General features: G+C 38.5%; 1 protein-coding gene across 1 annotated transcript in view; it reads right to left on the bottom strand.

The window, feature by feature from the left end:
• Positions 1-242: 242 nt before the first annotated feature.
• Positions 243-14,779, bottom strand: part of spon1b (spondin 1b) — a 111,965-nt gene continuing 97,428 nt past the window's right edge. The window contains exons 12-16 of the mRNA XM_075470604.1: positions 10,296-10,466; positions 7,950-8,117; positions 7,030-7,188; positions 3,194-3,466; positions 243-2,359 (exon numbers count right to left, since the gene is read on the bottom strand). Of these exons, the coding sequence (XP_075326719.1) occupies positions 2,208-2,359; positions 3,194-3,466; positions 7,030-7,188; positions 7,950-8,117; positions 10,296-10,466 (923 nt within the window). The 3' untranslated portion in view covers positions 243-2,207. The remainder of the gene's footprint in view (positions 2,360-3,193; positions 3,467-7,029; positions 7,189-7,949; positions 8,118-10,295; positions 10,467-14,779) is intronic.

The following is a 14,779-nucleotide window of genomic DNA, read 5'->3' as shown; positions in this document are numbered from 1 at the left end:
GTAAAGCATTTCAGGTAGAGCTGCTTAGGATTCCCACATGTACAGACAGCTTTGTGCAGAGCGCAGCCTTCTTCCAACCGTGAAAAACAATCAGCTAAACACTAGCTTAACATTTAGAAGTTGTTAAGTTTATACTTCTAACATTAGTTTTCATACTCTTTTCTCTTTTTTTCTGTAGTCGAAACCATTCTGCATGTGAGACTGGACAAAGAAATTCGAAATGAATTACAAAACCAGTTCAGTGTTTTCATGATTTTCACGTTTATAATTTTTATTGTAAAGGTGGCTTCTTATAAAACAGTCATGTGTTACAGAGGTACAGAAACAAAAAGAGAGGTCTGTAAACAAACAAACAAACAAAAAAAACGTGTGAAGTTGGAGAAAACATCAATAGAAAGCAACTTTGGTGATGACATTTTTATTCAAACAGAAAAGAACTGCAACATCATCTGCTAAAAAAGAAGATTTTACAGATCACCGTCATCATGGCGACACATCAAAAAGCAAAACAAAAACAATACATGAAAACAAAGCCTTGTAGCCAAGGCCCCATTAACAGTCTGCTGCATACTCAGCTATCTCACATGCTCTAATACGGTAGAAACGTCTATGTCCTCTAATGTCTTTTGCAGGCAGAACAAAGCACCAGTGCAGCGCAGCACTTGTGCACAATGGGAAACTATTAGAGCTCTGTCTGCTTGTGTTTACAGGATCAAACAAAGGCAGATGAAGACTTTTAGCTATCAGTCTTGAGACAATAACCACAGCTGGTAAAGCAAGATGCCAAAATCAAAAATTGCACGTCCTAAAATAAAGTTCTCGGACAGAATGAGAACTATCGCAGGTTTAATGCTACATCAGCTGAAACGACAGATAGACAGCAGTACAGTATATAAAGACTAATTTCAACAGTATAAAACATCTCATTTTAGGTTTCTGTTTAGTAGGGAAAGTGGTTTCTAGTAATTACATAGCAGTGTAATTTATGTGTGGTTAGATAGGAGATTTACAGTACATCCAGAAGTCTTAAGGAACTTCCTGTGTAATCATCTATGTCTTGCAAAAAAAAAAAAAGTCTGTATTTTTTTCTCAATCAGGTGACAGTAACTTCTCAAAAAATATGGTAAAAAAACAAACAAATGGTTTGATTTTAAAGCTGAGAATTCCTTTAAGAATGTTTGGGTTATCTGGACGATAATGTGGAGAAAGCTTGATTTTTGGGGAATCAGGCTACTCTACAGTGCTTTCCTGCTGTCAATTGAAAGTAAAAATTCATGCCACTCTCCAGTAAGTATGCTAAATGTGAAACCTGTGCCAGCAGCTGCTTTATTTCTGTCAGCATAAAGACTGCAGACAGTGGGAAGCAGCAAGCTCGACTTTCTTTAAGGGTTAAAACAAAAGAACTCCGCTGTGAAGGCAGCGGCGCTGTCCCTCGCATTGCTTCCATAAAATGGTTCCACATCTCAATGATTGTTAATCCATGTACTTAACAAGTTCTGCTAATTGTTTTTTATACCGTGCATTTAATACAAAAGCTTCATCTTTCACTGTTGGAACGGTTGTTACCGATATTTCTGTCAAACTATGCAAAAAATGGGAATCTTTAAACTAAAAATAATGGAAAAGGCTTAAAATTGACATTCTTTGACTTATAATAGTTTAAAGCTTTGCAGTTTGTGTGGTCGTGTGAGTGAGAATTATAGGTGGCGGCTTTGTTTCAGAACACGGGACAAAAATGTGAGAACTGCAGGTACTTTCTCCAAAGAAAAGGAGGTTAAAATTCCCAGAAACTCCAAAGATTCCCATTTCGGATATCATCATGGGGCAAAGACTGCTAACATACACAATGTAAAACCGAGCCGTTTGATGTGAAGGCAGTTTTTTTTTTTTTTTTTTTTTTTTGCAAGATTCAGACATTACTCTAATACTTCCATTGTGGTCTAAAATAATAGTCAGCCCTGTTTACTAATTTCTACAATGGCTTCACAAAACAGTAAGTCTACTCCTGTTCTACTCCTCCTTTTCCCCCTTTTCTTTTTCCTCTCCTCTCCTTTCACTTGCCAAAACTTTATCCAAAGTGAGGAACTAACCCATGATCCTCACCTTCCTTCACACAAACATATCAATCCACATAATCATCTTTATCAAAGGAACTCTTATTTTTCTTATCTCATGTATTAATCCCTCCTGTATCTCAGTAGTGCCCCCTAGCAGGGATGAACGTTACAGGCACGGATCTCCTTCCGGTTCTTGCAGCTGGCCTTTGCCCTTTTCTTGGCCTTCACGAAACGCTCTTGTATCCCTCCTCCACATTGTTTGGTGCAGTCTGTCCAGCTGGTCCACGGCTGCATCCTGCATCCTGTTGGAACACATGACGACAGGGAATCGGCTACAGTTATAGAAACTAGTACATCGAGATGATTCAGGGTTTAAAATGGTACTTTTATCGTTAATTAATCGCACGTCAGTCAACAAAATGACATGCTGTATAAAGTAAAACTGGTAAAGAGAGCTGGGAAAGACTACAAAGGGTCAAACATATTTTTTGATTCTTTGTTACATCCAGAAATTAGATGAAGGGAGTAATGATGTTTGCTGGAGAATCACTGTCAAATCTGGAACTATGAGGTTTTTGGGAAGAGATCTGTAAACATATCATAGATGTACTTCATGTGAGTTTTCCTTTTAAATGTGTAACTACATATTCTGGAGATGTAATGTTTGAAAATGGGCATATTAATGGTATAAAATAAATAAATATTCAAATAAATAAAGCTTTTACCAGAAAATGGGTAAAAGTAGGACCGCCCACCATTAAGAAATCAATTAATATTGAACATGAGATTAAAGTGATAGAAAATATCTTTTTTTTAATCAGATCTGGTCTAAATAAGCTGATCCGAGTACGTCAAACCGGTAAATTCTGACATCAGCGGAGTTGAATGTCAACCTTCCCTCTACACGTCCACATTTTTCACCCCTTATTCTCTCCTTTGTGTGTAAAGTTTGGACAACGATGTGGTTTCTGGGTCGGTTGCTCTTAAATATAAACTTTGAATGGTTCAAACATTTTTAACTAATTGCTGCTCATCTTGATGTGTTGTTAAATGAATGAAAATGGCTTCTTTGAGCTTTCTTGTGTTCTCTCTGTATAAATATTACATGTATCAGGTTAACAGTTGCCATAACCAACCTGACTGTTCCTCCACAGCTGTTGCATCTTCTCCCTGTTTGCCCCGTCTCCTCCTCCCTCCTCCTCCTCTTCCTCCTCCTCCTCCTCTCACTTCTTTAGGTTTTGTCCTACACTTCCTGATCTTGCATTTCTTCCTCTGGATGCTCTCAGGACAAGCGCTGCCGCCGAACTGTGGCTCCAGTTTGACCATACGGGTGCGAATAGTGTGTCCTTTGCCGCAGGACTTGTTACACTCGGACCACTCGGACCACTCTGAGACCATGCAGTCGACAGCTGGATGGAAGGATTGAAGGAAGAACAGATGATAAAGGGAAGGGTATAAGAGTATAGGATGGTGTGTGGACAAAAAAAACACCAGCAAAACATTTTCTGTAAATTCTGCTGATTGATCATCTCTTTTAAGCGAGCCTCTGTGAGGACGACCTTTCAAAAATGAATACAAATATTAAGTTATTTAAACAGAAAACTTAATTGAATCTATCAGCTCATCTGTGATAAAGCAAGCTCAATAGACAATATGTGGTTTTATTAAACCCACACTTCCATTTTTAATCTGCCTTTTTGCACGGTCAGAGCCAGTGAATTCACATTGCTCACACTGAAACTTATCATCTTTAGTTTTGCCCAGAAACAGCCACTAAGATGGCAGAGATTCAGTGTTCAGTGCGTTTAAAGTGAAAAGAAAAGGCTCAAGTTGCACACATTGGGTTTGTTCTGTAGCAAAGTTCACTTTTATTCAGTTACAACTAGGGATGCACTGATATTGGTACCATGTGCGTGTACTTTTACTCAGTATTCATTAAAGCTTGGTTCCTCTTAAAGTGATATTTAATTCAATTTTTAACTAAGAGCAGTTAGTGAAAACTCAAAATTTGAAAGCTTATCAAACAAATCCAACACATAGTGAATGTTTGCATCAAACAGTTGTTTACTTTGCCTCTACTTTCTCAACCAAAGAGGATTTTTGTTGCTCTACGACGTCATTGCATTTATGCACTGGAAAAAATCTAAATCTTACCAAGTATATTTTTCTCATTGAGTATCTCATTACACTTGATATAAGACACAACTGCCTAACAAGTACCATTTCAGCCAGATATAGGGACTTGTTTTAATACAATACATCTGGATGTTTCACATGAAACAAGCTTTTTTTTAATTTGAAGAGGTTTTTAAGCTAATTTCAAGATCACTTTTAACTCAAAAGTCCTAAAAATCACAATTTTATTTCACGATTTTCACTAGTTCCATTGGGAAATTTTTTTTGCTTATTTCAAGCAAAAACGTCTTGTATTTGTTGTTTTTTTACTTATTTTTTGAGGGGCATTTTTTTCCAGTGTACATGAGTGGGTATATGTTTGAGCTGAATACACTACACTGGAAAAAATCTAAATCTTACCAAGTATATTTGTCTCATTGAGTATCTCATTACACTTGATATAAGACACAACTGCCTAACAAGCACCATTTCAGCCAGATATAGGGGCTTGTTTTAATACAAGACATCTTGAATATCTTGTTAAGTGAAAAAGTCTTGAAAACATCTTGTTTTGAGTCACATTTCATATGAAACAAGCTTTTTTTTTCATTTGAAGAGGTTTTTAAGCTAATTTCAAGATCTCTTTTAACTCAAAAGTCCTAAATATCATATATATCATATATTTTATTTCAAGAAATCTTGACAAGCCGATTTTCACTAGTTCCATTGGCAGATTGTTTTGCTTATTTCAAACAAAACCGTCTTGTATTTTGTGTTTTTTTACTTATTTTTGGAGGGGCATTTTTTTCCAGTGTGGTGGGTGCACAGTGTATTTTGCCGCTGGTCAGCTGTGACTTAAATGCTGCTGGTGTAATCCCAAAATGCCATCTATGAGACAGAACAAATGAACGAAAAGCTTGGAAAAGCACAAACCAAACTGCTTTTTTAAATTAGTGCCCAGCACTAAGCTATCCAACGAGTCCAACAGAACTTCTGGCAGACTCAGCTGATCAGCAGCCATCAGAAGAGCACGCTCCGCTAATTACATTTACAGAACATGTGTGTGTGGATATTCCTGTATATGTATTTCACACTCGACTGCTGACTTTACACGGGATCAATGACACGTAGAAACACATGCAAACACAGAATACTCTGAGTATTTTAGAGATCCTAAAAAAATTCTGTGGAATTGTGTCATATTCAGAGAAGCCAAACATCACCGAACACGCACTATGATATAATGGTGAAAGGCTGCTGTTCTGAGCAGAATCTTTGTATTTACACACAAATAAACCAAAATCTTCAAAAAGAAAAAATTAAATGTGTGGCTGAAATAGTTAAAATGAACAAATTTAGTAAATCATGCCTCTGAAATGATATTTTTTCCCACTATGGCCACTTAGAGGTTCTGTGGGAAGTGGACTGAGAAGCTGCTCAGACTGCAGAACAGCTGAAAATTCAACAATCTATTTAAAGTCAAATTAATCATTGACGATTAAACAAGTATATAGTTGTAACAACTGAACTAACAGAGATGTGTCAAAATCAAATATTTAGATTTAATCCCCGGGCCTCGAGGTGGTGTGGTGGTTAGCGCTGTCGCTTCGCAGCAAGTTCCTGGTTCCGGTTCTTGGTTTGAATCCCGGTTGGGGCCTTTCTGTGTGGAGTTTGCATGTTCTCCCCATCCATGCGTGTAATCTGGCTTCTTGCCACAGTCCAAAAACATACACGTTAGGTTCATTGGTGTGTCTAAACTGTTCGTAGAGTGATCTTGCATGGTTGTGCGTCTCGTTTGTGTCTGTGTGGCCCTGTGATGGACTGGCGGTGCGCCCTGACTCTCGCCCAATGACAGCTGGGATGGGCCCCCACCCCCGACCCTGAATTGGATTAAGCGCGTTTAAAAAAAAAAATGTTTGAGCGGAATTAATCCACAAACCATCTGCACAGTTTAGGAGTGAGTACACAGAAAAATAATGCCTTTTAGACATTCAAGTCATTCATTAATGTGGCCCATTTTAAACTCTGCTCCTAATTTATTTTTCCCAGTTCTCAGTCCTGCTCGAAGGCAAAGTATTTACCATTTTCATTTTGCCGCTCTTCACTCACTCTGCAAGTTTCCACTCTTTCCACACTGACAAATGACCCTACATATAACCAATATCTGAGGGAAAGTGACAGGGGCGTGTTAAATAATTGGTGAAATGCTCCGTGGGCAAGACGAATAAATCTCGCCTTTGCCCATGAAGATGGGAACGGCTTTGAGTTCCAGGATTTATGCTGGAAAAGGGTGAAAGAACCAAGCGCAGGAGGAAGTCTCTGACATCATGACAAACATTTTTTGAAGACCCAGAAAATTGTGTATTTCTACAGTTTCAAGCTAGATTAAGTTCTGTGATATGAACACTCGCTGGTGAGCAAATTATATACAAGGGACTGTTTCTAAATTACCTCATGCCCACTATACAGTTTAACCTCATACCACTATATCTGAAACAACATATTGGTCTGAAAGAAATATGCCCTTTAATGACAGAATTTTCCCCTCGGGTATTATAGTGGTAATGTGGAGAAAAAAAGAAAAGAGTTACACCAAATTGGATGAGATTATGTTATCAATACTGAGACAGGACACCATATGATAAGAGAGACACAGCCACAGATAACATGTCAGGCAAGTAAAAAAAAAAGAAAACAGCATACAAAAGCTGTATTATCACAATAAATAACAAAAGCGAAACACCTAACATGAAAGTACAAAAACATGCAATATGTGTTTGAGTCACAGTCATCGGAAACAGGATGAAAAGCCCAAATTGCCTTAAACACGGGGGAGAAAAGTGGAAAAAGCACTCACGGCACTCAGGCAGCATGCACTTTTCCGTCTGCTCCAGCTCCTCCCTGCACTCAGCAGGATCAGACTTCAGCATCCTCTGACGCGTTCGGACGCCTCGCCCACACGTCACGCTACACCCGCTCCAGTCCGACCAGGGCGACAGCATGCAGGGGAGGGCGTCTGCGGACACAGCGAGTTTACAATGTGCCGCATTTCTATGGAAGTTTTTCTGTGCCATCAGAGTTTGAATATGAATTTCTAATATTGAATTTCTACAGCATCAAAATCAGACTTTGAATTTGAAAAACCAACAGTGTAAAAAAACATCTATTTCTAAAAACAAAAATTCAGTGGGAAAAAATTTCAACTTAAAAAAATTCAGTGGAAAAAGAACCAGACTCAACATCCGGGTAAACAGGGAGAAGCAATCGATCCCTGTCTCAATTCATCCAACGGCAGCCAATCAAGTTACGCTCCATTGGACAGATCAGCCATGTCCACCAACAGGTGATGGTGCTTCGGTGAGTGAGTTTACTTTATTTGCCATTTGTGTTAGTAAAATTGAGTAATAGATATTACTAATACCTATTGAGCTGATCTGTCCAATGGAGAATAACTTGATTGGCTGCCGTTGGATGAATTGAGACAAGGATCGATTGCTTCTCCCTGTTTACCCGGCTGTTGATTCTGGTTCTTTTTCCACTGAATTTTTGTCCACTGAATTTTTTTTTAGATGTTGAATTTTTTTCCACGGATTTTTGTTTTTAGAAATAGATTTTTTTTTACACTTTTGGTTTTTCAAATTCAAAGTCTGATTTTGATGCTGTAAAGATTCAATATTAGAAATTCGTATTCAAACTCTGATGGCACAGAAAAACCATACATTTGTCTTATCAGCCGGGTTTTTCATCGGCGATTTGAACATGCGACTGTCAACTCACGGCACTCTGGCATCATGCATTTCTCCACCTCAGCCACCTCGGCTTTACACATCGACCCATCTACAGGAGGCATCTTCACCATGCGCTCACGCCTTCTCATGCCGACACCACAGGTGATGCTGCAGGGGTCCCACTCCCCCCACTCTGTCACAACACAGCTGCTGGGTGCTGTGGGAAGCACAAAACACAATATAATCAGAAACCTTTCCACCGCTGAGGGATCCATTTTCAGCACTGCTAAGGTCAAAACTGCTGTTGAACATAAGAAAATATGGAAAACCTGCTTCTCTGTCAGTCTCTGACAACATTTCTTTTCTCACGTGTCTATGCATGAAAGCTGCACGGTATCTTTTAACTTATCTAGACTGTTGCTTGTTTTAAAATTCATTTAAATGATTTTATTTGTTTCTCTTTATATTCTTTTATGTATTTTTAATGCTTCTTACACTCGCTGCTGCAATGCTTTTATTTTATGTAAAGCACTTTGAATTGTTTGTACATGAAATGTCCTATACAAATAAATTTGATTTGATTTGATTTGATCTTATTCTACAGAAAAATATTTCCACTCATCAGATTATGACAGGTGTGGCTCATTTCTCTCTTAGGCTGAATGAAATTACAATAAAAAAATGCAGTAATGTAAAAAGGCTGCATGAAGATGTGGAATGAGGTTTAACAGAGTCTGGATGAGTTATTTTCAGTTATTGCTCTTATAATGTGCATATGTCTCACATCTAAAGACGATGGGAACTACATGAGTTGTAAAAAATATGAAAACAGAACAAATTGTTGGAGGAAGTACACCTATTTTACTCGAGTAAAAGTGATGTGACATGACAGTTAAGGACTAAATCACAAAGTAAATCTGAGTTGGGTGCGTTCGGGTGCTAGGAGTTGAGGCGCTCTCAGAAGAAATGGATCTTGATGAGATTGAGAGGACTGCTGCTGGACTGGAACAGTCTGAATTGAGGCTGCCTCGTGCCAGACGACTTTCCTCAGAGGAATGCAGGGTTAGAGAAGGAGCCGCCATGGGTAGATAGTGGAGATGAATGAGTAGTGCAGGAACATGTAAATTCTGCAGGGTTTTGACCTGATGGGGGAGCATTGCAGTAGTCAGGGCCAAAGTGGCCTGTACCATACATTTGGTGGCATTGCTGTGACAGAAAACAGATTTTTTCTTTGTTACTGATGTTTTAACGTGAGTCAAATGGAGCAGATTTAAACTACTGATTGAGTCTGTGACACTATCCTGACTAGCTGGTTATTGAAACTGTTATAGTGAATGTAATCTGCAGTGCAAATACAAGCACTGATATTATTGCAATATCAAAAGGGAGAAACTTTAAAGTAATGTATTGTTAACAACTTAAAGGGATAGTTCGCCTCTTTCGACATGAAGCTGTATGACATCCCTTATCAGTAATATCCATTATGGACATTTTCTTACCCCCTGCTGCGTCCTGTGAGCTGAGTTCCAGCCTCGTTTTGGAGTTGACGAAGGTAGTCCGGCTAGTTTGCTGGGGTTTAAAAAATAAAGCGTTTTGCTTCTCAAAACAATATGCGTTAAAAAAAAGAGTAATACATTTGCATCACAAAATCGTTCATCCAGAAAAAGTCAGAGCTCACAATCGCTTGGCGCTATTTTCTCTCCCTTCATATCACTGCGTGCTGTGTAGACCGTGCAGACCGAAGTGCAGACCGAGCAGTAAACAACGTGAAACAGGCTCGGCTGTCGGCAGGTGGCAGCACGCATTGATAAAAGGTAGAGAGAAAATAGGGCCAAGCGATTGTGAGGTCTGACTTTTTCCTGGACAATGATTTTATGATGCAAATGTATTACTCTTTTGAACGCATATTGTTTTGAGAAGCAAAACGCTTTATTTTTTAAGCCCCAGCCAACTAGCCGGACTTCCTTCATCAACACCAAAACGAGGCTGGAACTCGGCTCACAGGACGCAGCAGGGGGTAAGAAGATGTTCATAAATAATATTGCTAGTATGGGATGTCATGCAGCTTCATGTCAAAAGAGGCGAACTATCCCTTTAAATCATTATTGTTTTGAGTTCTTTCGTCTCCTTTTTGGGCAATTAGTTTACACTCAAACTCAGTGCTTAATAACTTGCATTTAACTTTCCATGCAGACTTTAACTGACTCAGATAGCACAGATAAATACTGGCATCACTACTTCTACTCTACAGAAAGTGGAAACTGCCCTCACTTTTTCATCCCATGAGAAAAATGTTGCAGCCGTTTTAAATTACAATTAAAGTCACCGAGACCTTTTATTCCCTTTGATTAACCGAACGTGTGCACACACTGAGCATCACTGAAGGCAGACTCACAGCATTCCTCGTTGACTACACACTTCTCCGTCTCCTCGGTGTGGAACTGGCAAAGCGAGCCGTCCTCAGGATACTGTTTGACATATCGCTCTCTGGACCTCATTCCCATCCCACAGGACACACTGCAGGCCGACCAGCTGATCCACTCCGACATCATGCATGTCGATGGCTCTGTCCAACAGGAGGAGAGAAAGACACTGTTAGAAGAGCATGTTCAGTTTATCAATCTTATTTTTTCCCATTTGTCTAACACGTCAGGTGAACTTAGGGCTGGGCGATAAAACGATATCGATCGTTAGATATCGATAGCGAGGAATAACTTTTCCTCAACAGAGATATGAAACATGGTCGATACACTTTTCGATTGATTACATTCGTCCATCTTTTGACAGACAATACAAAGAGCCAATGACAACAAGAGTTGTGTCGCACTGAACCTATCACGTGGCTGGAATAGAACCATACCAAAACTCGTACACAAGGCAATTCAAAGTGCTTTACAGCTACATAAAATCCCAAGAAGGCAATAAAATCATTCCAAAAAAACATAAAAAATAATCATTAATTAATTAATTAAAAAGTGAAGAGTGCAGATTAAATACTTTCAGGTGTCATATGCACAGCTAAATACAACTGTTTTCAGCCTGGATGGACGGGACGACATCGTTGATAAGAAAGTTTGGTGGTGTGGAGCTATTTTGTTTTTTTTAAGTTCGACACGAAACAGAGTAGCGTGCACTGCAAATTATATCGAGCACATGTTCCAACAAAGACGGGGAAAACCGCAAATCTTTTTCATCACCGGAAGCAGCACAGAGAATGCAAACTTTTTTTCGTTAGTTGACCGGTCAGTTATAGGATTTTAATTCAAAATACCTGTTCTGTGTTTATCTGAAACAGTTGTATCGTGTCACATAGTGTCACAACTTTGACAGAAAATAAATATTTAATGAAAAATCTGCTTTCTGATAATTTCAAATCTCAATGAAGGAACATTTAAAATCCACAAAATAGTGATTTGTTTTATATCGTGATATATTTCGATATCGACTGATATTGAATAACTATTGTGATATGACTTTTCCCCATATCACCCAGCCCTAGGTGGACTGTGAAATAAGAAAACACAGAAGGGCTCTCCATGTTATCCAGAGGACAATATTACAGGTGACAGGTGTTAAAACCAAACTACATCATCATTCAAGTCCTTTGTTTCAGAAGGCCAATATAAGGTCAAGAAAAAAAAAAAAAAAGAGACATCAATACAGATAGATGTCAACAGTCAGATTTAGTTACAAAGAACCTTTTGACCTAAAAAAAAAAAGTAATTTGTTTATTTATATTGTTTGGACAGTCATAAAAGCAGGCTGATGAGTAACTCACAGACTAATAAAACAGGTTGGCTGTGTTCGAAACCGCATACTACATACATACTACATACTTGCAACTGCATACTTCCATTCTGCATTCTGCATACTGATCGATCAGACAGTATGCAGAGCGTTTACCCACAATGCATTTCGCTCCTGCCCGAGCCGAAATCAGCCGGCCTGAAGCTGATTTTGCTTAAAGTGATAGTTCTACAGTAGTAGATCAACCCTCGTCTTACTTTGAAGCTCCCAGATCAAGGAAGTGACGTCGACGCAGCTTTAGCAGCAGAAAAGCTATTAGGCTTGTGTTAATAATAATAAACTCCTGGACTATTTACAAACTTCCAAATGCATCGTTTTGTGAGTACAGACCATATTTGCACTACTGTAGAAGTTTGGTGTCATGGCATGTGATTTTAGTGTGGTAATTTTGGAGATACTGCCAGGTTCCATTAGTGCTTGTACTAAGCTATTCGGGATAACTCAGTACCTCAGCTGATGTTCGGCCAAGATCGGAAAAACTTTGGGTGGGCTACTTGGCTGGATGTCACGGTTCAAATGACCCTAGGGTGAATCTACTCCGAACTATCACTTTAAGCTATAAACTCTGTAAACTTTAGCAACATTTGAAACATTTTCAGGCGAGAAAGTAGTCGTTTAGATCCCCAACGTGTTGAAAATCTGACAAAATACTATTTACAATTTTGTTCTGACCAATTCGGCGCTACTAAAGCTAGCCGCAGTGAGCAACGCACTTCCGGTTATTTTCACAAAAATAAAATACCCGTTGCCTTTTGTCATAGGGAAAGCCATTACGATACAATTGGTGCTTTTGTTTTGAAAACAGGAAGTGAACCTACCCTCGTTGTAGCTAGCTTGAAACTGCTGTTTTGACAGAAAATGACGATCGGCAACATCACGTTACGTTGCATCTTGGGTAGTTTGAGCATGAGTAGTAATCTCATGATGCATACCCAACATCTAGTATGCATCCGGGAACTTAAAAAAAGTTAAAGTTAGTAGGAGTAGTTGGAGTAGTAGGAGAAATAGGCGGTTTCGAACACAGCCGTTGTCTTTGGTCATAAAACGTCGACAAAATGCCATGAACAGCACAAATCTACTTTTTTAGAATGTAAATCTGCTCTTAGCTAAGTGAAGTTTAAAGGTCCAGAGTGCAGGATGCAGTGATATCTACAAAACATATTTACAAATACACCCGGTGGAGTTTTTTTTTTATTTTTTGCTCATTCTATGGTAATAAAAACACAATGATTCAAATTTTCATACTTTTCTTCACTATTGAAAACAAAGATGTAAGCATATGAAGTTTCGCCCTAATGCTGCACGCCGTACTTTGAACAGACATCACGACCATTAAATTTTATGTTTTCTTTATTTGATATGGACAGCAATTACATTGGACGTACCAGATGCATTGTTTAAATGTTTTAGCACAAGTGCTAATTCTCAACACTTGTCCATAGGCAGCTTTGAGAGGATAGGACAGTTAAGATATAGGACAATAAAAATAAAAAGGAAAGAACAGACAGAAATATGAAGAAAAAAAAATAAAAATAAAAATAAAAAATTAGAACTTACTCGAAGGTTTGGCTTCTCTTGGGACTACAGTATAACACCCCGGCAGTTCTCACTGAGCAATGCAATCAAACAGTGGACAGAAAGATGATTATGTGGTTCGTCTCTGTTGTCTTTGAAGTTTTGAAGACTATATTTCTCATGAAGCTTTGTGCTTTAACACTGTTACATGAAAACACAAGGGGGACTGGTACACCCATATTTTGCATTGGGTCTTAAAGAGTTAAACAGGAAAATCTTCATGGAGAAAATGTCCTAATCAAAGCAGGTGCTGTTTGAGAGCTCTGAATGTGGAGGGTTGTTTTTATCAGAGTGCAGCTTCATAAATATAATTACTGAGCGCGTGTGCTGTTGCTATACTGCATATTAAAAGTAGATCAGCCTTTACCGTCACGGATCGGTGATGTTTACTGAATCACAATGATTCTGATGTATAGAGGTCCAGCCTTTGTTATGCTGCATTAATCTTTTCTCAGCCAGGTATATATTTGTATTGTATGAACAGACTCTATGATGTTCCTCCAAAATGTGAAAGGAAATTAGTCACAACAACTATTGATCTACGAGGATCCACCTTTACATCACATTGTCAATGCAGGCGGAGCTAGAACCTCCCAAGAAAGAATATAAAGGAACAATCTTAACTGACTTCTTAAACTTAACTGATATTTTTTTAATTTAGATGGATAAAACTGTCACAAAATCTGTAAGAAAATGTAAAAATAAACAGACGAAGAGTTGATTAAGAAATAAATAGAAGTTATTAATCAGAGAGCAAAGAAAGTCATGTCTGTAATTCACTTTCCTGACTTCTACATTTCCTTCTTTATTCTTTTATCTCTGTGTCTACATGTGAGTCAGGTGGGTGGTCTTGGCCTTAATCCAAAGCAGGATTAAATATAATTAGTGTGATTAATGAGGGCTTATGATCAACAATGTTTTTATGCAGCCTGGTTAGGACCATCTCACGAAAGCACACGTAGACATGTAGGTATACATAAAGAAAGAAAAATTCTATAAACACGTAGCTGTAAATGAACAATAAATATACTACAAAGAGTTCATGTATTTATATCAAATATCTGTTGTGTAATTTTTGTGTAACTCTTAATAAATGCTATATCTATTTATTAATGCCATCTCTCTATTTTAAGTAGTAGGGTTTGTACATTATACAATGTATGAGGAACTCTGTGAAATCTAAAGTTATTCATGCTTTCAAATGACAGTTGGACTCACAGTTGGAGAAGCATTGGTGTATTAATGATGATATTTTGGTGTATTTTTTGCTCATTGTCATGGTTCACTGCACAGTTGTTGATTCCAGCTGTGCTTTGTCCTCAGAGTTTAAACGATTGCTGTGAAAACCACACAACACCTGCAGTAAATATGACAGCAGCCTGCCCAAAAACACAGGCCCTCTGCTGCCAAAACCCAGAACTGAACCAGATCTTCGGAACAATGCTCCCCAAAGTGAGCTATTTCAGTCTCAGAGGCTCAGAGAGGGCATCGGATCAG

The sequence above is a fragment of the Odontesthes bonariensis genome, chromosome 7 (genome assembly GCF_027942865.1).
Source record: "Odontesthes bonariensis isolate fOdoBon6 chromosome 7, fOdoBon6.hap1, whole genome shotgun sequence".
NCBI lineage: Eukaryota > Metazoa > Chordata > Actinopteri > Atheriniformes > Atherinopsidae > Odontesthes > Odontesthes bonariensis.
The sequence above is the reverse complement of the archived record's forward strand: the minus strand, read 5'-3'. Positions and strand labels throughout refer to the sequence as shown.